This window comes from Pipistrellus hanaki (genome assembly GCF_964339955.1).
Source record: "Pipistrellus hanaki genome assembly, chromosome: 18".
Classification (NCBI taxonomy): Eukaryota; Metazoa; Chordata; class Mammalia; order Chiroptera; family Vespertilionidae; genus Pipistrellus; species Pipistrellus hanaki.
Window position 1 is genome coordinate 24,259,208 of NC_140520.1, and position 22,441 is coordinate 24,281,648.

The 22,441-nt window shown below is 36.5% G+C and overlaps 1 protein-coding gene across 1 annotated transcript; it reads right to left on the minus strand.

Moving 5' to 3' along the window:
- Positions 1-15,026: 15,026 nt before the first annotated feature.
- PDC (phosducin) lies at positions 15,027-21,349 on the minus strand (the record flags this gene model as incomplete). Its single annotated transcript, XM_084865239.1, has 3 exons — positions 21,281-21,349; positions 18,555-18,706; positions 15,027-15,551 (listed from the first exon to the last, which is right to left on the minus strand). Exons 1-3 carry the CDS (start codon positions 21,339-21,341, stop codon positions 15,027-15,029), a joined length of 738 nt encoding a protein of 245 aa, XP_084721365.1. The 5' UTR covers positions 21,342-21,349.
- Positions 21,350-22,441: the final 1,092 nt, after the last annotated feature.

Sequence of the window (22,441 nt, forward strand, 5' to 3'; positions counted from 1 at the left end):
AAAGAAGCAGCTATTGAAAAAAATTGTGGGTTTTGTAATTTTATTTACTAGGTAAAATTACCTGAAAAATAAAGTGATAATTAAATCCAGTCTCAGAAGCCTATATGTAGTGTGATACAATTTTTACAAAGCTTAAAAACAAGCACATTTAGCCCTGACCAGTGTCACTCAATAATTAGAACGTCACCTTGTGCACAGAAAGGTTGTGGGTATGATCCTGGGTCCCATTCCAGCCACAGGCAGGAGGCAACAGTTTCACCTTCCTCTCCCTTTTCCTCTCCTCCCTCCTTCCTCCTTCCCTTTCTCTCTTTCTCCCTCCCTCTTCCCTGCCCCCTCCCCCCCCCCCCCCCCACTGCTTTCTCTTCCTTCTCCTCTCTGTCACTTTCTCTCTCCTCCCCCTCCCATCCTCCTTTCCACTCTCTAAAAACCAGTGGAAAGCCTGGCTGGTGTAAAAGGCAAAATCCTATTAAGGGAATTCAGGATTTTGGTTGGGTGTTGACCTATGAAGCAGGAGGTCACAGTTCGATTCCTGGTCAGGGCACACACCCAGGTTGTGGGCTCAATCCCCAGTGTCACAGGGCTGCAGGGTTGACTTGCAGCTATTTTTATTTGCTCTGCCCTGGTGATTCTCTGAGACCCTGCCTCATCCAATTTACAGCCTCGCCCAACCTGTGTGAATGGCTTTTGCATATGAATGGCCTATCCTTCCTTAGGCTTCAGACTTGGCTAAAATCTCTCAAACAAGCAGCAGCTGGGCCAAAGAGCCCCAAACCTATCAATACAAGGCCTATGATCCAGCACTAGCACCAGCCTGCCTTGCTTCACAGCTGGTCTTGCATGGACACTTCCAAACCTGATACAAATAAAAGGAATCTGCAGATTTCTCTGTAGCTCCTGCCTGGTGGCCCCAGGCAGTGGCTGCCTTTGTGCCTCCCTGAAGACCTACGAGCCAGTGCACTCAGTGGTCAGCATCAGACCGTAGCAGATTACATCGTGACACACTCAAGGGGCTGACTCAACACCAAAGTTCCACAGAAGCAAGTCCTAAAAACCATGGCTCACAAGCCGCAGTTTGCAGCTCTGTTGACTAATGTGCTCTGTTGACTAATGAGTTTGCCGATCACTGCTCTAGAATCTTTATGAGATCTTCAGGGGATTTACTGAGACTCTTAAGGATCTTAGTGAGAATGTCAATGATATGAAAAAGGCCAAGTCAGCAATTTAGTATACACTAACTGAAATAAAGAATAATTTACAGGAATTTAACAGTAGAGCAGAGGATTCTGAGAATCAAATCAATGATTTGGAAACCTATATGAAGTTTCCCCTACCTGGTGAAAGAAATAGACTTACAAGTCCAGGAAACACAGAGGGTCTCAAACAAGAGGACCCCAAAGAGGACCACACCAAAGCACATCATAATTAAAATGCCAAGGGCTAAAAACAATATTAAAAGCAGCAAGAGAAAAGCAATTACCTACAAGGGAGCACCTATATGACTGTCAGCTGATTTCTCAACAGAAACTATGCAGGCCAAAAGGAAGTGGCAAGAAATATTCAAAGTGATGAATAGCAAGGACCTACAACCAAGATTACTCTGCCTGGCAAAACTATCATTTAGAATTGAAGGTCAGATAAAGAGCTTTACAGACAAGAAAAAGCTAAAAGAGTTTATCACTACCAAATAAGTATTACTTGAAATGTTGAAGGGTATTCCTTAAGAATAGAAAAAAGGAGAAGGGGAGAAGGAGAAGAGGAGGAGAAGGAGAAAAAGATAGAAAATGTGAACAATAAAAAGGCAACAAATACATATCTATCAACAATTGAATCTAGAAATCAAAATAAATGAATAAGATATTTAATGAACAGAATAAACTGGTGAATAAAATAGAACCAGAGGCAAGGAAACATGGAACAGACTGATGAATCTCAGAGGGAAAGGGGAAAGGGATGTGTGAGAAGAGATTAGCTAAAAATCTTACATACATATATATGCATTACCTATGGACACAGACAACAGGATGGTGAAGGCCTGGGTCAGGGCAGGAACCATGTGGAGAGGGGTAATGAGGGGGAAAAGATGGACATTTATATACTCTCAGCAATAAAGATTAAAAATATATATATATGTGAATTGGGGAATCACATGTTTGGCAGTATATCTGTTTCTCCTTCTCATGACCTTTCTTAGGATTCTCATAACCTGGTGGTTGAATTCCAAAAGGAGAAGCCCTAAGAATCAGTGTTCAAAGAAGACCTATTAAGGCCTGGGCTCAGGTTTCTCTGTATTTTATTGGTCAAAACAAACATGGCCAGACTAGTTTCCATGGAAGGGGAAAAAGAAGCGCATTTCTCAATGAGGGAGTAGTAGCACATGCATATAGAGAGGGAAAGAATTGATGACATTGATCACTGGAGATTTACTATATGTATATTCTTTAGTATATGTCAAATTTTAAAAATGACAAAAATACAGGCTCAGTGATTAAGCATTGACCTGTGAACCAGGATTTCACAGTTCAATTCCTGGTCAGGGTACATGCTTAGGTTACAAGCACCATCCCGAGTTGGGGGTGTGTAGGAGACAGCCAATCTGATTCTCTTGCAATATTGATATTTCTATCTCTCCCTCTCCCTTTCTGAAATAAATAAAATATTTTTAAGAAAAGTTTCCTAAGTAATTACTATCATTACTGTAAAAACATACTCCACATATGACCTTTACCACAGTCTGCCTTTTATTACAGCTCCTCTGTTTCCCTCCATTCTGTTGTGACATTTCGGTGGATATATGAAATGTATTTTCCTTTTGCCTATTCTTATAAATGCTCAGAAGTCAATAGGTTCTTAACTGTATTACAAAATAGTTGAGGAAAAATCAAGCTCTAGTACAATGCTTATTGTGTTTGTTGACCCTTACCTAAATGTAAATTAACCAAAGTACAATAAATATCTAGTAAATTATTCTTATTTTCTGACTTTAATATAATAAGTAATTATATTGGAAGTATCAGTATTTTAATGAATATTCATTAAAGGTCGCCACAAATTCTCATACAATTCATAACCTATTATAAGGTAACTTTATACTTTGATACATTTTTATTTATTGATTAAGGACAAGAGATATGAGTGGAGTTAGAAATCACAAACATTTGTCTCTACTTTTGCCATTTCTAAAGTGTTGTTACAGATTTTATCTCTGGATTTTTATAACATGTGTAGTAAGCAGGGCAGAGATTTGTTGAGTGTGTTCAAAATTGATGGATACAATTGAAGGGCACATTAATTATTATTGTATCCAAAGACCGCATAATTAGGAAGAGTAGACATTTGTTTAAGTAACTATTATCTCAATAATTTTAAATAGATTATTTATTTTCCCATCTTTGCAAAAATATTTTATAAATATTTAACATACTTAGCACCATCAAGTGAAGTTAGACTTTATACTGTGAAACCTCTGAACTTTTGATCCAAAAAAAGCCCTGCACAAAAATTCTTAATTAAAAAGACGTTCCTTTTACCGAAACCGGTTTGGCTCAATGGATAGAGCATCGGCTTGGGGACTGAAGGGTCTCGGGTTCGATTCCGGTCAAGGGCATGTACCTTGGTTGCGGGCATATCCCCAGCAGGGGGTGTGCAAGAGGCAGCTGATCAATGACTCTCTCTCATCGATGTTTCTAACTCTCTATCTCTATCCCTTCCTCTCTGTACAAAATCCATAAAAAATATATTTTTTTAAAAAAAGAAGAAGATCCCTTAAGGAAATATTTTTCCACTCAATTTCTTCAGTTTGTTATGGAGATCTTTTGTTTACAGAATTGTGAAGGGGAACTTAATGATAGGGATGAAGGTAGTTTAATCGGCTCTTAGGTTCTATTTTAGTCAAATCCAATTTAGTTGTAGATATACCCCAGATGCCTGTCCTCAGGATTAAAATTCTGAATGTCAACAAGCTAATATATTAGACTGCAATATCTGTATTTAAACAAAAGTAGCAAAGTTTTAAAATATTCCCATGCTTTTAACTTGGCACTATTGAAAATATTTTCTATATTCTAGTTATAAATGAAATAATAGCTAATGATTACAGAGAATTGAGTAGTTATACCCTTAGATTTTTCAATGAAGAAATAATAAAGTCTTGAGAAGTTGCATAATTCCTTTGATTTTTAAGTAGAACAATTTTTAACAATATGAAACTGATTCATTATATAGTATAGTGCTTTACAACTTATGATGAATTGTTTTTATTTTTATCATGCCCTTTTAATACCTAACTGAGGTTCAGGAAAGTGACTTGCTAAACCTAGTAGCTAATGGGGAATATACATATAAGGATGTGGTAAAAAGGAGTGATAATTGGATATGTAAAGCAAGAGGGATGACTGTGGAAGGAGTAAAATACAACAACACATGAATATAATATTCCTGAGAAAGGGAGAGGGGATGGTTTCTAAATCATTGACAGCTATTGACCATGGGAGGAGGAGCATCTATATATATCTATATCAATAATATTTGATTTTTTACAGAGAGGAAGAGAGAGGAATAGGTAGTTACAAACATTGATAAGAGAGAAACATCAACCAGCTGCCTCCTGCACACCCCCCACTGGGGATGTGCCTGCAACCAAGGTACATGCCCTTGACCAGAATTGAACCCGGGACCTTTCAGTCCACAGGCCGACGCTCTATCCACTGAGCCAAACCGGTTTCTGCAGGAGCATCTAATATAAAACTTAAAGAGAGGAGAAAATTGGTGCAGGTGTATATGGGCTTGTAGGTTTGGTAGTGGAAAGCTGAAGATGATTTCATCTGATGCCTTCAGATTTCTATGAAGTCAGCAAGGTCATCTGATAGTGAAGAAAGAGGAGAACAAAGATTTCAAATAATTGTTGCACAGAATGGGAGATGAAGTTGGCCATCAAGCTAGGGTGGGTGCATAATCTGAAGTTATGAACTTGGTATAGTCAGCCTTACTTTCCAGGCTTAAATCTAATTTGGCCATGGTTTATCTTTCTTGTACACTGTTGAACTCTATTTGCTCATATTTTGCTTAGAATTTTTACATCTCTATGAATAAGTGACATTAGCCTATAATTTCCCTTTCTTGTCCAGCTTTGGTATCAAGATTATACTAATTTTGTCAATGAGCTGGTGATTATTCTCTCGGTTTCTGTCCTCTGGAAAAGCCTATATAAAATGATCTGTTTCTTGTGTGTTTGATAGAATTACAAGTAAATACACCTTTTGGGGAGTAATATTTGTAAATATTTTCCTAGTTTATTTGCTTGTTAAAGGATTACTCAGACTCTCTGTTTTTAAATAAATTTTGGTAAGCTATACATTTTTAGAAATGTTTCCATTTTTGCTGGTTTTCAAATTTGTTGGCAAAGTTGTTTATAATGTTTCATATTTTTTAAATCTCAGGTATCTGGATATACATTTTAAAATAATTCCTAGTAGCATTTTTGCTCCCCCTCCTTGCATCAGTCTGGCAGATATTATCTATTCTCTTATTTTTGTTTAAAGAACTAACTTTTGGCTTTTTGGATTCCATCTGTAGCTATAATTTATGTTTTATTCATTTCTGCTCATATTTATTTCCTCGTTTTCCTGCTTTGTTGGTTTGCCTCATTTTTTTTTAACCAGACACTAATTTTTAAAATTAGACACTGAGGTCATTTATTTTTTTCTTTATTCTTTTGTAATTTATCTTTTTAAGAATAAAAATTTCCCTGATATAGCCTTTTTGCTCTATCCCAGAAATTTTGATGTAAAGAATGTCTATTATTTTTCAGTTTTAAAAATTTGAAACTTCAAGTATGATTTTATTCCTTGACACAGGAGTTGTGTGTGTGTGTGTGTGTGTGTGTGTGTGTATGTATCATTAGTAACAAATTTATATTGATTATTAATTTTTACTTAATTGCATTGTGGTGCTAAAATGTAATCTGTTTTATAGTGTCTTGGTTGTTAACTTTTAAAAATCTTGTTTTTGTGCAGAAGGGGGAAATGATTAGTTCACTAATTATTGGTTGCAGGGTTTTATATATCCCTTAGATCAAGCTGGTTAATTAAGTGGCTAGTATCTATACTGATTCTACATTTTTGTTACTTGATCTATTAAGTATCAAAAGAACTGTATTGAAATCTCCAATAACAGAATATTCACTTTCCCCCTGTATTCTACCAGTTTGTACTCTATATAGTGAATGACATTTTATTATACATGTAAGTTTAAAACTGATAGATTTTGCTGCTGGAATTTTATTATTATGTAACAACCATTTATGTATTTACTAGTAATAATGCTTTTTCTCTTTAAGCTTTTTGTCTGCTATTAAGTTAGTGATAATTGCTTATAAAATAATTAGCTTGTTATAGCTTTTTCTTCATTTTACTTCCAACTTTTATGTATCCTGATGCTTTAAATGTATCTCATAAATAGCAACTAATTCGATTTTTTGAAGTCTAATTTGACAATATGTGCCTTCTAATATGTTTATATCATTTAGTTTCTTGTTTGTTGGTTTGCCTCATTTTTTTAACTAGACACTAATTTTTTTAATTAGACACTGAGTTATGTTTGGAACAATTTCTATTTTAATTTTCACTGTAAAACTGAGAAGAGTAGTACAATCAATCTAGTTTCAACTGTATAATAATTCACTGCTGCTCAATCTCAGAAAAAGTCAAATGGAGGTTTAAAAGTTCTCATTCACCCACCAAAACAAAAGCAAAAACAAAATAAAATTAAAACATCCTATTCTTAAATGCTCAAAGTAGGAAAAATGATGGGCAAACATGCTTTTCAATAAAACATAAATGTAATGTATAGTCGTAGTCTTATGCTTCCAAACTTCTGTAGAATTTAACATAATTTATTGTGTGAATCACTGTAATTCGTTACTTGGCAAGTTCAATTTCATGTGATTAGTATAGCCTGTTGAAAGAGCATTAATTTGTTAGAACAAGAACCATGTATGGAAGATAATTATATGTTGTCAGTGGTGAATAAATGTCAGCCTTTAAAAATGAATTATTGTTTTTGAGATAAGATGAATAAATCAAGCTAGTATGTGTTGAAGGATTGGGAATTGGGAGTGGACACTCTGAGAAATAAAATTGCCTAGGGTGAAACACCTGGTTTTATGAAAACTAATTTTTAAGAGCATTGTCTTGTCTACTACAGCAAAAACAAAACAAAACAAAACACACACACACATACACACACACACAAAAAAAACACAAAACACAAAACACAAAACAAAACAAAAAATACACCTGAAAGAGAAAAAGACTTTGATACTTGTTACAGCTAAGAGACTCAAGTAAAGATAAATTTTAATGTTTTCCTTAAATGCTATTGCCCAAATAAGAAAATTCCATAATTGAAAACTGAGATTACTGTATACTTAGCCTTGTTCTCTCTGCCAGGGTCATGGTCACTACATTAGTTGTTGGAGTTATGAAACCTACTGAACTTTGTGTGTGTGTGTGTGTGTGTGTGTGTGTGTGTGTGTGTTTTCTAAAGACTTTATATATAGACTTGAAATATATTAAGAAAGATCTTCTATTCTTATGAAAATCCCAAATTTGGTTATTAACATATTTTTTGTGTAAGGGTCTGCTAGGTAAGGAGTATGATATAAAGAACGTAGGAACTAGGATTGGGAGACCCAAGGTTAAGCTCAGACTCTATATTTACTAGCTGTATAAGCCTGGACAAGACAATTAACCAGAAACACTTTATCCTCTGTGTTACTTAACTGGGAAGGGGTGAAATCCTGGTTGCTGTGATGTACACTGACCACCAGGGGTCAGATGCTCAATGCAGGAGCTGCTCCCAGTTTGCAGCCCCCAGGCCAGCCAAGGCAGGGACCAGCAGGGGGCCCCTGATCACCCTTCACCCTGCCAGTTACTCCACAGAGGGAGGCAACTTGCAGTGGGACGGGGGAGAAGGGTGGGGGACAGGGTTGACAAGCAGGCAGTGCCAGGCCAGCCAAGGAAGGTACCAGCAACCTCTTCCTCCCCTCCCCCTCCCATTGTCCTGCAAGTTGCCCCACAGATCATCCCTGGCCTAGGGATCCTACCTGTGCATGAATTTCATGCACCAGGTGTCTAGTTCCTCAATAAAACTGGGGGGAAAAAGTCTTCATTCTTGAACTGGACATATTAAAACCATTGCTCTGTCGACCTCACAGAGCAATTGTGAGAATAAAATGAGATAAGAATGTGAAATTGTTTTAATACTATAAAAATGTTATTAGCTATGTTGTTTGGGGTCTCCAAAGTCACTGTTTTACAGCACAGATGGCCTTGCCTTCATGTAAATTATTTAGTAATCATGACTTACACAATGTTTTGACTTCATCAGTGTTTCAGGAATTTAATATTTTTAACTTCTTTGTGAAGTCTTTTATTTTCATAACAGTATATATAAACATCTGCCCATGGCGCATGTATTTGTTCTTAAATAACTTTTCATAATTTTCTTATTAAAAGCACTGGGGTTATTAAAACAAATCTAACTGCCGTAAAAATAACAACTTTTGTCATAAAAACTACTTATCTTATTTTAAGTTTATGTCAATACCTTAATAATCTCTATGATTTTTTTTCAGGTTTTGAACTTCCAAAGATCAAACTCTTGAAAATTGATTATAGAAAGATTTTTGTTAAATTTATGTGTTTTTGAAATAATACATTTTTTAGTAATAGGAGGTACAATATTTCTGTACACAGCCACTGTACTCCCACAAATCACAGCTTATTAAGAAATGTCTATATCTACAAATGTTTCAGAGTATATGTCTAGAATATTTACAGGTCTACTTCTTATTTGTTTCACAGATGTTCCAAGATACCTGAAAGCTTTGGTATTTTCTTACCCACCCACTAACCTTTTATGGAACATAAAAGATCTACCTTTTATAGGTAAAGGTAAGTAGTTATTGAAATGGGAGTGATTTTGACTTCCAGAGGACACTCAGCAGTGTTTGGAGATAGTTTTATCTGTTGCAACTGGAATAGGGGTGATACGGCCATTTAGAGAGTAGAGATCAGGGATATTGCCAAACATCCTACAATACACAGGACAACCCCCACAATGACGAATTATGTAGCCCAAAACATCAATAGTGGCAAGGTTCAGAAGCTTTGTGCAGGTGGTACCTGAAGCCATCAAAAGTGAATAATAAAATAAAAGGGGCCCAGGAAGCTAATTCTATAAAACATCAATATGCCAAGGTAGAAAAACCAAAAGATAAAACGGAAAAAGAATGGTTTCAGAAGCATAGGAGAATCTGGATGGTAGTATTGTGAAAACCAAGAGAAGGATTTCAATTTGAGAGTGACCATCAGCCAAAAATCAAGTAAGACATGGACTGCAAAGTCTAGTGGGTTTGGTGATAAGGTAGCTGTGTTGAATATCCTCTATTTGCCTCTTAAGATCCACTATCTCTTCTGCTTTGTGACAAAGAAGGTTGATTTAACATATTTCATCAGCAACATTTTCTTGTCCTCTGTTGTCCAGTTAATTTTGGGCAATGGGAGACAATGAAGAGACAGTAGAGAATAGGAGGAGAGAGAGCTTGTTATTTCTGATCTCTCTCCCCACTGGGCGACAGATTGGCAGGGTCAGTGTTCTCTCCAAAAAAACTAAAGCTCCTCTTGGTCAGCTCTTTTCCAGTAGTTACCAGAATCACTGGTTTTCCAGTAGTTACAAGTTTCAAAGCCTGAGGGATAGTAGTCCTTTTTACCTATTGCCAGCCCAGTGGTGTTCATCTCTTGTTAGTTTCTTCCCTACAGCTTTGTAAACAGACTCTTTATCAAACTCCCTTCAATCATTCCTTTTTGTTTGTACTCCATTTCTTGTTAGGAACCTGCATGACAGGGAGGCCATTGTTGGTTTTTATCAGAATCACTTTCAGTGGAGTGGTTGAGAAAGATGGATGGAGAAGTAAATGGGAAGAAAGGAATGAAAGATTAAGGACATGAATTTTTTAAAAAATAGAATGTCAGTAAAGGAAAGGGAAATGCTAGACAGCATTATAGTTAGTGAGAATTGTGAAGAACCATAGACTTGTTTTTGGGTTGTGAATAAGAAGCTGATGTAGAACCAGAGAGTAACACTATAGGCCCAATGCACAAATTCATGCACCAGTGGGGTCCCTCGGCCTGGCCTGTGGGATCAGGCTGAAACCAGCTCTGTGACATCCCCTGAGTGGTCCTGGATTGTGAGAGGGCACAGCACAGGCCAGGCCAAGGGACCCCACTGGTGCATGATCGGGGGTGGGGAGGGATGTGGGAAGTTGGCCAGCCAGGGACAGACTATGGGAAGGCTCCAGGACATGTCTGGCCATTCTTGCTCAGTCCCAATAGGCCAGACCCCAGCAGCAAGCTAACCTACCAGTCAGAGCATCTGCCTCTGGTAGTCAGTGCACATCATAGCAAGTGGTTGAGTGGTCTTAGCATATCATTAGCATATTATGCTTCGATTGGTTGAACAGATGATTGGACACTTAGCATATTAGGCTTTTATTATGCAGGATAAGCAAAAAAAACATGAAATTTGAGTGTGATATATCTGATTAAAGTATAGATGCCTGTCCTAGCTGATTTGGCTCAGTGGGTAGAGTGTCAGCCTGTGGACTGAAAGGCCCTGGTTTTGATTCCAGTCAAGGGCACATGCCTGGGTTGTGGGCTCTATACCCAGTCTTAGCCTTGTATAAAGAGACATTTTTGAGAACAATGAAATAGAGAATCGATGAATTATTACACGTGAAGTAAATGGAGAACGACATGTTGTGTGGGCTCAGTTTTTCCTATGATGTTGAAGCCAAAGCCATTTGTTCAGAGTCCCCAACTCTTTTAATTTCAGGAATGTGTGTGTTCCCTTCCTAGACTGTAAGTCCCTTGGGAAAAAGGAATGACTATATCTTACCCATTTTTATCATTTGTCTTCTATTATCAGACATAATTCCTTGTATATATTAGACGCTCAAACTTGGTAGAATATTTGAAAAAGAGAACAAAGAAAGATAAGTCCATGAGATAATTTTCACCATGAGATAATAGTGTACTAGATCTATTTGAATAGGTGATTATATAATCATAATTTTATTCTGCAATAAATTCAGTACAGAATTTCTTAAAATTCTGTACATTTCTTATTTGTGTTTTAATGTTTATTTTACACTTCTAGTTTTTAGAACTAATTTAATTTATACTTACTGTGGTATCTATATTCAATTTTATTTTTTTAAAACATATTTTTATTGATTTCAGAGAGGAAAGGAGAGGGAGAGATAGTAACATCAATGATGAGAATTATTGATTGGCTATCTCCTGAACACCCACAACCTGGGCATGTGCCTTGACCAGGAATCGAACCGGGACCTCCTCCTGGTTCAAATGCTCAACCAATGAGCCATGCCGGCAGGGCATCTACAGTCAATATTAAAGGGCAGTTTTTTAGGATCACTTTCTTACAATCATATATAATAAAGATGTGATATGCAAATTAGCCCTCATGCCCTAACAAGATAGCTGCCTATGACAAGGCTAGCTGGGGGGTTCATGAGGTATGACCAAACAACTGAACAAGTAGGCTGTGTGGAGCTACCAGGCTGGCAGGGGGGGAGTTAGGGCAATCAGGCTGGCAGGGGGGGCAGTTAGGTATGACCAGGCCAGCAGGCAGGTGAGTGATTAGGAGCCAATGATCCAGGATTGTGAGAGTGATGTCCAACTGTCAGTTTAGGCCTGGACATCCCCCAACGGGTTGGACATCCCCCAATGGGTCCCAGATTGGAGAGAGTGCAGGCTGGACTGAGGAGACCCCCCCCCCCACTTTCCATGCACAAATTTTGTGCATTGGGCCTCTAGTTCAAATATATAGAATTTTTAATAAGGCCCTATTTGGAAGAATGTGAATGTTTGTGCTTGGCATAGTTGAGTTGCATCTCAGCTTCTTAAATTACCTTTTTTTAAAAATGTATATTTAAGATCTTACACCTATATAAGTTATGCACCATTTTGCTTTATATATATATTTATTAGTAATAATAATAAAAACTGACATGTAAGACATTATGTGACAGGCACTATTCTAAGTAGTCTACACAATTTACTTATTTTTTCTTCATAACAACCCAATGAGGCTGAGCCTATTGTTATTTTATAGATGAGGAAACAGGTACAGAGAGGTTAATTAATGTGCACAAAAATTGGTCACAAAAGGAGGGTGTTCATGATATCAACCACCACTTCTAATACAGACATAGACAGAGATACAAATGTATATGCATTTACCACCTATTGCTTATGTGCCTGTTTTCTTTACCTTGAGCTCCTTAAGGTCAAGGACACTGCCACTTGTCAATAAATATTTTGTGAACAAATGAAGAAACGAGTTTCTTGCTTTCCAAGAAGCTCATTCCTACAGATATTTGCTATTTCCTACAGATTTTTAAAATTATTTTCTTATTATTTTACAAGTAACACTTTCAGCTGTTATTTCAAGTCTATTCCAGTATTATTTGGGTGGTTTGTTATGACATGTTATGACACTTTAAACCTTTACATTTAAGACGTCACTGTTTTGCTGAGACAAAAATGAGCTCTTCCTGCTCTCCTGCCTAAAATAATAGCAGATGAAGTGTTTACAGGAGGCGAGTGTGTAACCCAGGATTTCTGCAGCAGCGGGTTTCAAATATTCCAGTCAAATCCTGCCTTTTGTCCGATTTTTGCTGATGAGTGTTACCATCAAGCTTTACCCTGGTATCCATTAGTCACCAAGTACTTATTTTGAGAATGGTTGCTATCATCACTTATTCCCTACAGAGGTGCCACCTAGTTACTTTTGTTTTGGCAATTATGGGTTAAATACATTCCTGGGGTTAGTCCTGCTGAAGTTTGCATTAATTTCAAATTAATGCATGGTAGATTATTTCTCAAAAGAGTAAAGCTTTGATTGAACAGAAAAAGCTCTTGTTTTTACTTTTTCATCGATGAGAGCCTTCTTTTGCTGTTTAGTTATGCTTTTCTACCCCTGCCCTACAAAGCTGTATTATATTGTGATTAATAATGACTAGTAATTAAAAAGAACTTATGTTTTCTTTCTAAAATATTGTTTTCTCTTGAGATACCCACTTGACTGTTCTTCTTCACTGCTTTGTATCATCTTTTTAAGTATTTGTTACCAGTCCATGGAATTAATGTTAATCTAAACAATTGTTCTAGTAAAGAGTTTTAAAATTATAAATATCTCATATAAGGCTCCAGTAATTCCCAAACAGATTAATAAATTTGATAGCAATTAGTTGATAGGAAAAAACATGTTTTTAAGCTGCTTATTTTATATACCTATATTACCTTGCATGTGTTCATTCTAGTGCCTAATATTCATCAACTATAGGGTATTTAAAATGCCTTTCTCTATTAATAAAGAGAAATAGAAGATGGATTTTAGATTCATGAGCAAAAACAGTATCTATTGTAGCAAGTGTATATCAGGGACTGCTCAATAATAATGCTTTATTGAAGTGGAAAGAAAAAAATGGGAAATGAGGAATAAAGATAGTGACTTTGGATACTTCTTTCAAGAGACATGATCGTAAAGAAAAAGCAGAGAAATGAGGGATGGCTGGAAACTTTAAATTATAGATGAGCATATTTAAAAAAAATAATTTTATTGATATCAGAGAAGAAGAGGGAGGGAGAGAGAGATAGAAACATCAATGATGAGAGAGAATCATCAATTGGCCAGGCTACAGGTGCACATTTTAGACTGGTGATGGAGAGATGAGGACTCATCTGAAAACTTCTACCTTCTCAATGACGTATGAGCAAAATGAAGTGTTTAGATTGGGGGGATATGCTATTAAAGGTTTAAGGCAAGAAGAGAAGCTATAAAATAGTAATTTAGAAGAGTGGAAACTGGACTTTGTGAGAAATATCTGGTTTCCACATTGGTTCAGTAGGGGAATATGAACTTCACTTCAGTTTCATCATTTGTAAAGTGAGAAGAATATTATCTACTTGCAGGATTGTAGTTAAGAATTAGAGATGATATGCATAAATAACCAGCCCACAATTGGCGATTATTATTAATACTAAAAGTTATTATTTTGTTCCAAGAATAAAAAAGCCTTGCTTCTACACTATCTTTTTAATAGATGAGGTTAATTTCTGAAATTTTATTTTTAACAAATACTTCTTTTTTTCTTTCTTACAACTTTAATCCCCTATAAAGTTTCTAAGTTTCTTGTGCATTAGTTTGGTTGGAATATATCTTTCTGAATGATATTTCTAAAATTTTACATTATATAATGTTTTTAGGACCTTGATGTTATAATACCTGAGAAAGAATAGACTTCAAATAGAATATTTATTTTCTCATGAGACTTTATTCTTATTATGTAGGCAAAATTATAGTTAATATTTTTTATAAATTTACATATCTTTATTGATTTCAGAGAGGAGGAGAGAGAAAGAGAGAGTCAGAAACATCTATGATGAGAGAGAATCATTGATCAGCTGCCTTCTGCAAGCCTCACACTGGGGATTGAGCCCACCACTCAGCCATGTGCCCTTGACCAAAATCCAACCCAGGACCCTTCAGTCCGCAGGTTGATGCTTTATCCACTTGTGCCAAACCAGCTATGGCTTAATGATATATTTTTTAAAGTCCAAATAATAACATTGCAGAAAAAACAATAAATAAAAAAGTTAATACATAACTTGAAAGGGATTTTTTAAAACTATCACAAATATCCATTTTCTCTGTCTACTAACATGTTTCTGAAGACTACAGTATTTTTTAATTAAGCATTATATCAATTTTAGTAACTAATACTAATATCAATTTTAGTAATTAAGAAATGCTATTTATACAACCTTAGTGCTAACCTGATTTTATTTTCACATTAGACTAGCCATGTCCAAACTTGGTATTCTCTAAAAGAATATGGGTACTATCAAATGAAAGATAAATATGAAATATTGACGTAGGGGATTTTACTCAATATCTTCTTCCATGTTTGTCTGCTCTAGGGCATATATCTCTTTTTCAGGTAGTAACCCATATTCATTTAGGAAAGACTCCACATCCCCAGCAAAAAATTCTTCAGTAAACTGGTCAGCAACACTAATAAAATTGCTTATGAGTTCCCCACCCTTGTAGACGAGCAGTGTGGGGAGCACATCAGGGGAAAAGCGGTCCCCGGCACCTGTATTAGAAGCTTTTATCTTACAAAACCTGACTATCGGGTATTCGGCTGCAAGGCATGTCAGGCTCCTGTTTAGAGCATCACAGCCCTTAACGCCCTCTTCATAAATGTGAACAATGATTGTGGTGATTTTCTTCTCCTTTTCAATGGTCTCCAGGAATTGCTCCCCAGTTTCCAGCTCATACACAAACCCATATCTAGGCCCAAAGCTCAGCTTCTGGTGCATATCCTGCATACACTGTCTACGGTATTTACGAAGGCAAGTTTCATCTTCTTTGTCTTGGTGGATTAGTTCATATTCTTGGATGCTCATCTGGGAATAAATAAAAAGAATTGAAATAGAAACCATTCAGCCAGAAATTCAATTCTTTAGACACACCAAACACAGCCTTGCTCAAAGAGTTTGCATTTGCTATCTCCCCTCACCCCCAAAGTGACCTCCTCCTTGACCCCATTCAAGCTTGTTCAAAAGTCACCTTCTTTGATTCCTCTACCTAAAAGATGCCCCAAGCTTTCTATTCTATATGTGGGTTTAGTTTTTCTTCATAGCAATAAACACTACCTGATATGGAATTAAATATTTATTTATTGAAGTGTTTAATATTAATAATTGTTTTTCTAGCTGATACATTCTGTGAGGGCAGGAATTTCACTTGTTTCACTCACTACTCTTCAATATCGGCTATAATGTCTGACACAAAGTAGGGGTTCGGTAATTATTTCATGACAGAAATGCATGCATACATAAAGATTGCTGAGTATAAATGATCACAGTCTCAGTCAGAAATGTGCCACTTAGCTGCCCCTCACTTCAGGTGAGAACAAAAATTCACATACAAACCAGCAGGGTCTACTCTGGAGTGACTTTCATAAAATGTGCATGTCGTAAAGGTGTCCTCAACAAATGCCTTTGGACATTAGTGTCTCCTCCACGAAAGTTGTTAAAAAGGTCATATCTTATCACTGACTGACTTTTTTGATATCTAGACTAAGATCCAAGACAGCTTTACAACTATTTAGAGTTCATCAGATTAGCCAGGAGGTTCCTGCTCTACCAGCCTCAGCATCACCTGAGAAGTGCCGGGAAATGCAAATTTTTGGGCACCACCCCAGATCTATCAAATCAGAACCTGTAAGAGTGAGACTGGGTGAGCCTTATTGAAACAAGCCCTCTAGGCAATTCTTTTTTTTTTTTTTTAAACAAATATCTAACTATTTTTTAAAATATATTTTATTGATTTTTTACAAAGAGGAAGGGAGAGAGATAGAGAGCCAGAAACGTTGATGAGAGAGAAACATCGACCAGCTGCCTCTTGCACACCCCCTACTGGGGATGTGCCCGCAACCAATGTGTATGCCCTTGACCAGAATCGAACCTGGGACCCTTTAGTCCGCAGACCAACACTCTATCCACTGAGCCAAACCGGTTTCGGCTCTACGCAATTCTTATCCACTGGTTTAGGCTAAAGCAAGAAATGGCCTTTCATCTTCCAACATAGCTACTAATCACTACAGATGGAACATAAAATTATTTGCAGAACCTTTCTTAAGAAGTACACTTTATCAACTCATTCAACAGAATGTTAAAAACCCATCCCCCACAACCACCTCCCCCCCCCCCTTTTTTTTTTAATAAGGAGGAGGAAGTAGAAGAAGAAAGGGTACAAAGAGCAATAAAGGGTCTAAAGAGCTGTGGAGCAGTCCACAACCATGGAAGGTGGGCAGTTCCCAAGGGGATCAATCAGCCTTCTCATCGGTTGCCTCTCAAACAGCAACTGCTGACAGTATTTCAAATCGACAATTGAGAAGGCAAGAAGGGGGATTTAAGAAAAATCTTTATCTTAAACAATTTATATAGATTATTTTACTTAATCCTCACAACAAACCTATGAGGTAGCTGTTAATACATCATTTTACAGAAGATACTGAGGTTCAGATTAAGTAAAAGTATATGATGCTTTCATACATCTTGTTTCTGCCTCTTATATTTGTTTTTCTAATGCCCTCATTTTTTTTAAATATTTTTTCTGCTTTAAGGTTATTGTCCCAATTTAATTTGTTTAAAAATATATTTTTATATATTTCAGAGAGGAAAGGAAAGAGAGAGATAGAAACATCAATGATGAGAGAGAATCATTGTTTGGCTGCCTCCTGCACATCCCACACTGGAGATTGAGCCCACAACCCGGGCATGTGCCCTGACTGGGAATCGAACTGTGACCTCCTAGTTCATAGGTTGACGCTCAACCACTGAACCACTCTGGCAGGACTAATTTGTTTTAAACCTAAATATTGTTAAATATGTTGTACAATTTTGAAGTTGCTACTATAATTATGTTAATTTAAACAGACTAAACTACACACTGACTGAAACATTTGAGCATTTTTAAGAGAACTTGTTCTATTCACATATTCAAGCATAGAAATATTTAATGATTAGATACATTGCTAAAGCTTAACCTTAGTACAGCTTTAACAAAGATAATGTCTCATGTTTGTGTAGCATTTTACACTTTTCAAGACACTTTTACATTTATTTTCTCTTCACATCCTATAAAGCAAGTGGAGGAGGTGTTACAGTTCCTAAGATGGGAAAATTTAATTGTCTCACCCACATCACATAATGACTCAGTAAAGGAACCAAAACCAACATCTTAGACTTTTACAGCGGCCAGAAGCCTGGAAGCAAATATATTTCTGAAGCACTGTCTGTTGAGAATCAATATACAACAACTCAAATATACTAGTTTGAAGAGAATCCACTAAAGTGATTTTTCCCACAGTGAAAATCACTTTATGGTTTATTTTATTAATATTGTTTATTAATATTGTTTTGCAGGCGTGGCTCAGTAGTTAAGCATCAACCTGTGAACCAGGAGCTCATGGTTCGATTCCTGGTCGGGTACATGCCTGAGTTGTAGGCTCCATTCTCATTGTGGGGCATGCAGGAGGCAGCCCATCAATGACTCTCTCTCATCATTGACGTTTCTGTCTTTCTCTCCCTCCCCTTTCCTCTCTAAAAATTCACAAAAATAAATGGAAAATATTGTTGTTGTTATATAAATTAATACATGCTAATTATAAAGATTCAAAAATAAACGATAACCTAAAGGCAGAAAGTAATGTCACGACTTGGATACTCTGCGATAATCTCCATTAACATCATAGAGATCATCTTCCAACGTATCTCTTCATGCACATAGACATACACCTTATATAACAAGTATATAAGTAAGCTTCAAAAAACAGTGCTGTAAAAAACCATGACTCATGTTTACACATTGTACATTATTTATTGATTTTTCCTTAAGCTTACCTTTCTGCTGAATCTTTCTTTTGAGTTTTTGTCATCCCTGCTCTGAGGAGAAGACATTTGTCTGAGAATCTCCTTCTTGCTGGGTGGGACTGAGTCGTTATCTTCACTCTCTAATTTAAACTTTCTCCAATCATGTATTACTCCTTTGGGTCCTGAAATACAATTAAAAATCAATTGTCTCCGCTTTTATTTTCAAAAAGGACTTTATACATTGACATTCGTGTGTCACCATGGGAATAGACTTGTCATGTTCTGGATCATAAACAAGCATCTTGTTTGGGCTAGACATTTCTGACTACCATCCTCATAAAAAATGTTTTCTCGACATTAATCCTGTTAAATAGGGTTTGGCGAAGAATCATTCTGAAACATCTGCATTGATGAAAATGCAAATGATGGACTTTGAACAATTGTCAAAATTTGGGGATAAATTTAGAGCATAGAGAGGAAACTAGAATTTTAGAAAAACAGCATTTTTAATTTTTTTTTTTTTACATAAGAGAGAGGCTTCGTGAATAAACTAAAATTGGCACCACACCATAACAAAGGAAACTAGGATTGTTGGAGAAACAAATTAAAATATATCAAGATCCAAAATAAAAATAGCACATAAAAGAAAACCAGTGAGAGGGAGGCCTACCCTCAGTGAGCAAAACTAAGTGGCTTAAAAAAAAAATCATTATATAATCTAATTCCTTCTAAGATTCTAAGAATCTTTTAAAGATATTAAAAGGGTAGGATTTGCATATTTAAATCAAGAGTGATTTAACTGGAATTCTGATGTTCAGTTGCCCTGATAAATAATAATAGTGTTTGGAAGAATGTCTAAATTCTTGAAAATATGCAGTTGTACATATTCTTCACTAAAGGTTAGCCATATCCATATCTTTAATATTGTATTATATATGTAAACATATTTTCTTTCTCTACATATTTTCAAATAATTGTTATTTATATAATTTTAATATAAATTTATGCTGTGTGGGGGCAAAAATAGATTTACTATTGTGAGGACATGAAACAGTGTATTCTTGTATTATTATTATTTATTAACTTGAGGCCCAGTACATGGATTCATTCACCAGTTAGGGGTCCCTCAGCCTGGCCTGTGGGGATTGGCCAAAACCTGCAGTTCTACATCCCAGAAGGGATGTAGTAGTGTGCAAAGCAGCAAGCATCCAGGGAGGAGCCAGAGTTTGGGCTGGACACTGCTGCTCCTTCTCGGTAATGCTGCTTCAGAGGCAAGAGAGGCTTATGCCACAGCTGTGCTCACCAGCCTTGAGCCCCAGCATCTGATGCCCATTGGTCAGCTGAGTGGCACTTCTGCTGTGGGAGCACACTGGCCACCAGGGGGCAGCTCCTGCATTGAGCACCTGCCCCCTAGTGGTCAGTGTGTGTCATAGCCACCGGTCAAACAGTTGACCTATAGATTGGTTGACCAGTTGCTTAGGGTTTTATATATATAGACTAGAGGCCTGATGCACGAAATTCATGCGCGGATAGGCCTTCCTTCCCCTGGTTGCCGGTTTCACAGCCCCAGCTTCACAGCCCCGACTTCTGGAGCCCTAGCCCTGCTGCCTGCCCGCATCCACCTAAGCCTGTGACTACTGCCACCCGCCCCCCGCCCCAGTTCCCCAGAGCCCCCCGATCAATTGCTCCACAGAGGGTGGCCTGGCCTCCCTCTTTGGGGCGATCGCAGAGCCCCACGATTAATCACTCTGCCAGCTTGTGGCCTGGGCCTCCCTCTGCGGGGCAATTGTGGGGCAATGGCAGGGCCCTCTGATCACATTGCACCCGCCTTGGCTGGCCTCGTGCCAGTGCATGTCATAGTGTGGTTTTCCAGATGGTCATTCTGCTGTTCGGTCATTCAGTTGATATGCATGTTACACTTTTATTATTATAGATTATTTTCCATATGAATAACTGTAAACCTACTTTTGCCCACCCTTGCATTCATTATATTTAGGCAGTTAATGATTTTTGTTTACTTGTATCATGGTCGTCTTCCAGGTATGTTTTACATATATAAAATATGTACATTTATAGCATGTGTTTATATGTATATAAAAATCATTTTTCAACTTGTTTTAAAAAATGGTAGTATATTATACATAGTTTCCTAATCTTGCTTTCGTTCTTTCTTTTTTTTTTTTTTTTTAATCTCATAATGTATTTCAGAGATATTTTTCACATACATACATACATAGATGCTTCCTTTTTTAAAAAACTGGAGTAATGGTATTTCATTGTATATATATTAATTTACTTAAGCAGTTCTTTGTTGCTTCCACATTTTTTTCTGACAGTCTTGTCAGGTTTTTCTGGAGGAATATTGATTTAAGAGTGTTTTATCATTACCTTTACTTTTTTACAGAGTAACAAATTAAAAAACTTTATCTTTTGATCTACTATTGTTTACAATTGCAAAGAAAGTCCATAGTGGGGTGTTTTAGGAGAGAGGATAGTACATAGGTCTTATGAGCGCTGGCAGCAAGAAATCCTCAATAACTAGTGTTTCAAAGTTCTCATTCCTTAACTTCTAAGTAAAATTTTTTTAAAGTACTTGATCTCACATTAATGTACCCACTCAATTATTTTTAGATGATTCCATTAGACCACTCAAAAGTAGAAGAAGTTCCATACTGAATAGTGGCAATAAGAACATTGGGGATCTTCAGGCTTAGTTTTATTTTAATAATTAATTTTATTCCTGTTGCTTTGCTTACCTGTATGTGTCGCCTGTCCTTCAAAGTCGTCTTCCAAACTTGGAATTTTGGCTTCTTCCATTTTAGAGATTAGATTTGATATAATCTATAGGATCAGCAAAGAAGTAATGATAGATCAGAAATAGAAAGATAGATAAATACACAAATATTCCTCTGCTGTCAGGTTCCATGGAGGCCAAGGATTATCACTAAGTGATGAAGTGTTTAATATGTTTCTATCTGCTTGTAAAAGGACATTAATATTTGTATTATTAAAGATACTTGGACCTAAGGATTTTATGTAATCCATAGTTTGCCTTTTACTTAAAAAGCCTTCAATTTAGGTCTATGTACTCAGTGAACATTTTTTTTTTTTTGCAGATTTTTTAAAAATTGATTTCAGAGAGGAAGGGAGAGGGAGAGAGAGATATAAACATCAATGATGAGAGAGAATCATTGATTGGCTGCCTCCTTCACTCCCCTTACCAGGGATTGAGCTCACAGCCCAGGGCGTGTGCCCTGACCGGGAATCGAACTGTGACCTGTTGGTCCATAGGTGGACGCTCAACCACAAGCCACACCAGCCTGGCTCAGTGAACATTATTTATTATTGATTTTCTTTTTTTTTTTATTAGTGTTTATTACCAAATTTGTAGAATTATATCTCAATATTTTATATAATAAAAACATTTTAATTCATAATAATTATATACTTACTTATTATGAACATTTACTATGTACCAGGCATTGTTTCAATTATTTTAAGTGTCAAAAATCATTTAATTCTCACACAGACGTATGTGGCTGGGCTAGTTATTAATGCCACTTTACAACTGAGGAAGCTAAAGGATGGAATTTATGTTTCTTGCCATTTTTTCTCAATACAGTTTGACAAATTCAACTTCCGAATTGGCATTAAAGAATGATGATCTAAGGTACAGTGCTATTCAAAACCTCACATCATAACATCTCTTCGTTCCAGAGCAAATTTTGTGGATGTTACCCACTAAGCCAGTGAAAACCAGTAATTATACCTACAGATTTTTAAAAATCTGTAAGGTACATCATAAAATCTAACAAAAGCACATGGAGTTTATTCACAGGAAATCCCTGGATGCCCTCATGTAGAACCTATTTATTCTTAGTTCACACTTATTGTAAATCCAACCTATTTGCTTATTT